General features: G+C 32.3%; 1 protein-coding gene across 1 annotated transcript in view; it reads right to left on the bottom strand.

Annotated features, from left to right (window-relative positions):
- The window catches only part of ESF1 (ESF1 nucleolar pre-rRNA processing protein homolog), a 59,855-nt gene that overhangs the window by 40,603 nt on the left and 11,194 nt on the right, over window positions 1-8,058 (bottom strand). The window contains exons 5-8 of the mRNA XM_006921581.3: window positions 5,997-6,097; window positions 4,908-5,060; window positions 2,660-2,774; window positions 813-957 (exon numbers count right to left, since the gene is read on the bottom strand). Of these exons, the coding sequence (XP_006921643.1) occupies window positions 813-957; window positions 2,660-2,774; window positions 4,908-5,060; window positions 5,997-6,097 (514 nt within the window). The remainder of the gene's footprint in view (window positions 1-812; window positions 958-2,659; window positions 2,775-4,907; window positions 5,061-5,996; window positions 6,098-8,058) is intronic.

Here is an 8,058-nt window from a genome sequence, read left to right as displayed (position 1 = left end):
AATATTTATACCTACGTCTAGTATTTATGATTCTTCATTTGCTGTCAGCACTAAACCTCTTACGCTTAATTTCACATGATTGGGAATTCTAATAGGTAAGATTGAAGATGTGATGACATCATAGAGACAGTATCATCCAAAACTGATAAGAAATTACAATCAAACAACCAAATTTCCAAGCAGAGGCAGATCCAGTATATAGAAAAAGAGGGATTTTGAATCTATTTTTAAAAAATGAGCTACTTAAACAAATAGCACATACCATTTTAAAATATACCACTGATTATGTTAATCATCAAAAAAAATTTAAATAAAGATATAGATAATCTCACAATTTCTGCTTTTATTAATGGCAAGCTAGGTACTTCAGACCAACCATTTCACTGAGTTCCCTGATTGGATTGAATATTTTAAAAAATTTGTAAAGCTTCAAAGGGGTTTAAAAAAGAAAAGCAAACTTCAAAGAACTGACAAATTAGTGAAGAATTACCAAATCACTATCAAGGAGAAGGGAATACCAGAGAGATAATCCCAGTGTTCAAGACCTCTTTTGCCCTGAGAGCATTTATTGATCCATAAAAGAAACAGCTATAAGATTAAACTACAGTTTGGCAGCCCGGCAGCACCAAGAGGACAAAAGTTAAAGACCATAGAGGGGAGGATTTCGACTAGTAACCCTGCACTAAGCAGCAACTCAGAGGAATAGTTTGGTACCCCTTTTAAACTACTGCTAAAGACATATTTCCACGAACAAGTCTAGATTAGATATCTAAAAGCTTACAAATGTAGAACACCAGAAGCTTAACAAGTACCTTGTAACTCCTCTTCTATTTCCTCATCTTCACTAGAGGAAGCTAAGTAGGCTTGAAAATCCATGTCCAAAAGCTCTTCCTTTTTGAATTTCCTGTTAAGTGTTGTAATTCTTTCATGATCAGTTTCATCCCAAGTGATCTCCACCTTTCACCAATAAAAAAGAAAAAATAACAAATAAAAATGGAAATATCAGCCATCCAAACTTGTTAAAGAATATTTGTCACTTAGATGTTTAATGTCAGCTAAAAAAGTTGACATGCTAAATGACATGCTTAATAAAAAGTATTCTATTTGTGGAAAGGGAACCATTTCTATTAATCTGTATCTTCCCCTCCTAATTCTCTGCTATATGCAAGGCACTCCATTATTGGGAGTAAAATTCATCAGTTTGTGGACTGTGGTGAAAAGAAATTTTAAAAATGCACTAGTGAAAAAGTTAGATTATGAATCAGTGAAAATGTGTTTTTCATCTGGAGTTCTAGGTATTTCAGGGCTAATTATGTGGAATCTGTTGATGAAGCTTTCAACACAATCTCAGTGGGGTTCATTTTTCAAAAAAGATTAAGAGCCACTGATGAGAAAGGCATCTATTCATTGTAAGTATAGTAAATCCCATCATACAGGAATTCATCTATAACATGATGGGTCTAGCGACTGGCTCCTGTCTTCTAAGCAGTCCCCATTCTCAGGGGGTCCTATTAAAGGTTTTATCTTCATCAAAGGGTGGGTCCCACATCGTGTTTTTTTTTCTTTTTGTTTCTTTCTTTCTTTTTTTTTTTTTGCTTCGAGCTAATCTCCTCAGATCAGGACAGCAAAATAAGCACTAATTAATTAGTTAACTAAGAAATCAGATCCTTAAAATAGCTGCCATTGTCTTAGAACTTCTAGCTAGTCACAAGATTCAGAATACCCCTATTCTGATAATTAAACCTGAGCTGAGGACCACAAAAACACTGCTGGAACTGTGACAGATGAGGATGATACAGCCAGACACTAGTAACTCCAGACTGGCTGGCTGGACAGATTTGCCCTGGTCATTTTTCAGTTTTGAAAATGACATGACTCTACATTTTATGTGACTAAATCTTTTAGACTTCAATTATCACGTAATGGTGGGGTTTTACTATACTTGGTAACTAACCAAGGCCACACAGTGCTCACCACTATGACAGATACAGAAACCCCTCTTTTGGCCACCAGTTCATCCTCAGAAGATCATGGTTATCTGTCATAGGAAAGGCAATGGGAACCCTGTATGGATGCTGCAGAGTCTAACCGTGGACAGGCTAATGGCACGAGGGGAGGAGGGAGGAAGAAAAGAGAGAAGGTAGGTAGCTAAGTAGCAAACTAATTCAACAGAAATCTTTTGGCTATTTGTTATTAAGCATTAATGTAACATCTAGTAGTCCTGAATTATCCTACTTCAATTGTTTTTATAATTTTAGACAATATCTGCAGAAAAAAATGTTTTACTATTTTAAATTTCTACTAGTATTGTTTTAACTGTGATTTGAGGTAATCTGTTACCTCCTTCCTACTACTCCCTAAGATATTAATAACTGACATATTACTTATTAAAGACTCTATTCAATAAAAGTACATGAGAAAAACAAGAGAAAAAAACATTCTCAGGTGACTGACTCAGGCTTTAGGCATAACAAAAATCTGAAAATAGTTTCAAACAGATGTGGTAGATAAAAATGCAAATATATTTGTGTCTCATTACTATTGTGCATTAAAATTTTGAATACTTTCCATTCCTAAAGATGCTGTAAGTAAATAGTACGCAAAGCCTTTTCTTAAAACAATAGAGCCCAGTTACACATTTTTAAAAGTTAAGAAATACCGTTGATGTTCCCATTGCAGCAGATGTGAAATATTTTGGTTTATATGCTGTTAAATCCACTTCTAAGGCTATGTCCTTGGGCTCATCATCAAAAGTAGTATCATCTGGTATAAACCTAAGAAACAAACAGAAAATAAATTTATTTAAACATATGCTACAGTAATAAACAACCAGAGTTTAGATTCTCTTCTAATTAGTTATAGTTTATACATACATACCATATAAAGGTTTCTATAGAACACACATGTAGATGAGGCAAACAATGTTAGAAATAACCTTGGCACAAAATTTGTGAAATTCATAAGCTATAAATCTGTAATTCCACTAAATTTAAGTGAACTCTGTGTAGGTAGAAACTCTGCATTAGGAGTCAGCTAATATGAGTCAGGTGCAAACACACATGGGTCCCTCATGTTTCAAGAAGACCTAGACTCCAGATAGTGTACTCATTGGCTTGCTACATGATATTCTGAAGATCAAATAATTATTAAAGGGTAAGTGTTCTGAATATAAAGTATCATACACTGAAAATAAGGAGCTTAAGGTTGATTCTTCAACACTAAAAAATCCTAACAATATCATCTTATAATTTTTTTCACAAATAAACAGTTGTTAAATGTAAATTAGCCACTGTAATTGTTACACAATTCCTGGGCATTAGGCTAAGGAACTGGGGGTGGGGGAGCAGAGTTAAGTAGTCCATGGCTACTATATTTAGGTTTTTAAATTCATATAGATTTTATCTACACAACAAAAAGCATATGCTGTATAGTCCATCAAAAATGATCTGAGGGCAAGGGAGGAATAGATAATTAAAATTCATTACATCTACATTAATATCCTCCTCTAGCTATACTTTTGCACACACTTAGCAGAAGAAAAACACATATCTGAGATTAATATTTTTAACTTATTAATATGAATGCTCTTATACTTTGGGACAAATGAAAAAAGGTTTCCCTAGTTAACTAGATGGCAGCCGAAAACCCAATTTTCTTTTCTGATGTTATATATGATGAAATAAAACAGAGAATGTAAATTTTTTCCAAGGTCACTGATCTGATTTTCTAGGCATTGTCAGGACTTATCCTAACACTGCATGAAAATGCCCCCAAAAGAAAACATAAAAAAAGAACAATCCTAAAAAGAGCATGTTAACATAAATTCATGATACCCGAAGAGTTTGACAGTCTAACAAATGTTTGTTAACTACTATTTAAACATTCAAAACAAAAGCCTCCTATTGAAATTGTTAACACAAAATAGAAGGAAATAGTTTGCCTCATGAGATGCCCTTCTTGCTATATACTTCAGCATGCTAAAATCTTACCTAAAATTATCAATTCAAAAATTTTTATTTGTGTTTTCCTACCAGTCGGAATGCTTTTGAAATATGAAAGCCATAGTGACTATGTACTGATGCCTATTTTCCCTAAAATATTCCACTTTAAGAACAAAGCCTCTAATAAACCTGGATGCAAAGAAGTGATTTCTACTGAAAATGATCACAGCAGAATGGTTTACTAGGTTCAAAAGGACTAGGCTAATGATAAAATGGTACAGTAGTTCAGCTTCCTGTTTCCTTAGAACTGACATTCACAATTACCTACAGTTTTTCAGCTCTGGGTCAGTGAAGCCTGAGCATGTGGTGAAAATAATGCTCAAATGTGAAGACATTGCCAACAACATAATCCATTCACTTAGCAGCATTTAGAGCAGCGCTGTTCAATAGAACTTTCTAAGACAACAGCAATGGTCTGTGTCTGCTCTGTTGAACGTGGCCATTGAGTACTTAAAATATGTTTAGTGTGACTAAGCAAATGAATTTTAAATTTTTAATTAAATTTAAATAGTCTGATGTGACTGTGGCTACTATATTGGACAGCACAGATCTAGAGGTACCAGTTTATTAGCAAATTCCTTTGCCACCACTTTAATGCTTTTTTAAAAGTTAATTTATCTGGTTCTTAGTTCTAAAAGACAGTTGCAAAGAAATATCACTATGTATAATCCATCATCCTAAAAACATAGCCAACAGATTTGAAAGGACATAAATGTAGGGTGACTCATTTCAGCATTTTCTCATTCAAGTTTTCCTTCTTAAGGGTGATATTCCATAAGACAGAGTTCATCAAAAAACAAAAAATCCTCTTTTAAACAACAGACAGCACTACCCATTCTAATATTTTTACTTCTTACAATTATGCTGTGTTACAAGATTAAATTGGTAAGACACATACTGGATTACCTTAGATCTATGAATGAACAACTGCTTTCAAATTCCAGGCCGTCACAATCCTCATAAAGCTTAGCGGCTGTTTCTGGAGAATCACAGTCTACTACTGCATAATAGTACTTTAATCGTTTGAATTGATAATCTCTCAATTTTTCTCTAGAGGTCCTAAAAGGAAAAAACTCATTAAGCTTATTTATACAGGAACATAAATACCAATATCCTTTTAAAGAAACAAATGTAATTGTTTCAAGAAAAATATATTACAACTTTCATACCAATCCATTCTTTATGACTTTGCCTTTATGAACATTAAATACTAAAGTTCAATTTATTATTTTTGACAAGGTACAGACTAGGTAATTTAATTGGAATTTGGTATCTGGAAAAGGAGAGTATAAGAATTACATGTGCTTACCACTGATTTTAATTCTTAGAACAGTTATTTTGTTTGTTTCAGTACAATATACACCTTCTCGAGTAAAACTGATGGACAATTAACCACTGTATTATAAGATATGCTAGAAAAGCATTAGCTCTAATTATAAAAAATGATGTGTTGTCAAGTCTAAATGGTTGTAAGTTTAATTTACACTTAACTACAACATTCTTTGAGGGTATGCATCTGCTCTCTTCTGCCATCAATATATTTAATCACCATTTTTATTAAGTGCACATATGGCTCCATCTAGTGGTTTAACGACTACCTTAATTTTTTTATATACTACATTACCATGACAAAGAACTTTTAATCATTCTTTTAATTTTTCCATTTAATTTTCAAATTAGAAAAATTATATAATTTCAAGACAAATAGAGTTTTAATGCCACTTATATGGAAAGCGACATATCAAGAAAAAAGCAAAACTTATTAATTCAGAGCAATGAAACTGAGAACTCTAAATCAGTTTAATCATGAAACGTTTTTCAAAACTGCTACAATTATTCTCATGAGTGTAGAAATAGAAATGTACACACAAAGTATTGCTGTAATAGTGTGCCACTTCTGACAGACTTTAATCTGCTTTGCAAAAGTGGCTAGATTTCTGAATTAGTAACATGAATTTATGAGATTTAGTTTTATTATCTATAGCGATTTCATACCAGTCCTTTTCAGGGGCATCTTCAGGAATACTTAATAACTCTACTGGTCCTTGAACTTGCTCTTCCTTTAACCTCTCCTTGCCAAACTCCGAAGGATATATCTAAACACAAAAAAGTAAGATCAATGTAATTTATACTCTTCTTTTCTTACAAAATCCAGACCTGTTAAGATCAGGAACTCTGAAGAGTTACAAATGGACTCAATGAAAACAGCAAAATGACCACAACCGCTGTAGGAAACTAAAGCACCCTGAGGAATCTCCTTAACAAGTCATTTTGGCTGGAGAGTAAAAAATGTGGTGCTTACGAACAAAAATAGAATATGTTCTCCATACATCAACTGGGAAAAGATAGTTCGAGAATCCAAGGGAAAAATTAAGAAAAACGAAACAAGATTTTAAGCTCAAGGAACTCAATGTAAACATGCACACTAAAAATGACTGGATTAACTAGTTTACATGAATAAACGAAAAATGATTAAAAAAATATATAAAACATAATGAAGAAAAACAATTTTGTAAATATTCAACTAAGTCATACCATTTATGTAATGCTTTCTTTTAAAGACATTCCTTTTAATAGAATGGGACTGATAACAATCTCATCACATAGATATGGTCCTGATATAAGAAAAAGGATTCATCCTTACCAGAATTTAGTATTTTCATCCTATACTGGCTACTTCTGAGAGTCGAGAAATATAATTGTATTAATGTGCACTGTTCTGACACTACTGGGCATATACATTTAACTAATCCATATTTTTTTGAATCGTGTGAAATATGCCATTTATCAACCAGGAGATTTGAGTTTTTCTTAATACTTTGAGTTGTATATAATAGGTCTTCATGTAGAATTTTTAAATATATATGTAAATATATGTAAACAGATCTGTTGATTCTTTGTTTTCTTTTCTTTTTCATAAGTCTAGAAATTCCTACTACCAATCTCCTAAACACAAGATTTAACAAAAATACAATTCTATTTTATTCTGTTTCTGTGGTCTTTAAATTTTTTTTCTTTACTTCATCTGTTGTTCATTTTGGATTCTTATGAGGTGAGGATCTGAACTAAGTTCTCTATACAAAAACTTGCCTCTTTGTCCCAATATCATGATCAAATCATCATACAAACTTTTCTATCTATTCCATACCATCAATTTGCCCCACTATTTTTACCCAAACTTGTTAATTCTCGTAGCATTAGAAAATGTTTAGATATTAAAACTGGTAGGATAAATCTTTTTATACTGATATGATTTTCAAAATTTATTCATCATCCTTGTTGTTTATTCTTTTAGATGATTACTGGTATATTTTTTCTTAACTTTCACTTGAACTGAGATTTTGAAACTATACTAAAACTGGAGAACTGACATCTTTAAATATTAAACATAACAATTTAGAGTTGTTTCAGGCACTGTACTACTCAGTATGAGATCCTTTTCATTTAACCTTTACAACTACACTAGATAGTATTGTTATATCCACTTGTCAGACAACATATTTGAGAGGTTAACAAAATGCCCAAGATCACACAGCACGTATTATAATCAAGATTTGAAAGCAGGTATGTCATATTGGAAAGACTGATTTTTAATCACTATGCTGGTTCTTTAGAAATATGGTATCTCAAAAGTTATTTAAGTTTTTCAGATTTATCAAGTGTTACAGTTTTCTTCATATAGGTCATATGTGTTTAAGGTAATTTCCAAGGACTTTATGTTTCTAATGCTAATAAAATAAGATTTTTTTTTCTTAATTGGTTAAGCTGGTAATGAAGAATGCAATTTATTTCTTAAATATTTATCCCCCCTCTTTTTTTGACAGTATAAAAGAAAAGTTTTATTAGAAGGGAAAGTACACTTTCAGTTGTAGAAGCAGGCCTGAGCAAGAGAAGCGTGGCTCAAAAGGCCTTAAATATTTATCTCATACCCTGGCCCTTTACTGAGTTTGTATGATAATACCTTCTCAATTGATTTATGTGGGTTTTTAAATTATACATAATCATATAACCCATTAGTAATAATAATTTTACCTCTTCCATTCTACCTTTGAAGCCT

The sequence above is a fragment of the Pteropus alecto genome, unplaced genomic scaffold, assembly GCF_000325575.1.
Source record: "Pteropus alecto unplaced genomic scaffold, ASM32557v1 scaffold45, whole genome shotgun sequence".
Lineage (NCBI taxonomy): Eukaryota > Metazoa > Chordata > Mammalia > Chiroptera > Pteropodidae > Pteropus > Pteropus alecto.
Note: the sequence above shows the minus strand (reverse complement) of the source record. Positions and strands in the feature narration are given on the sequence as shown.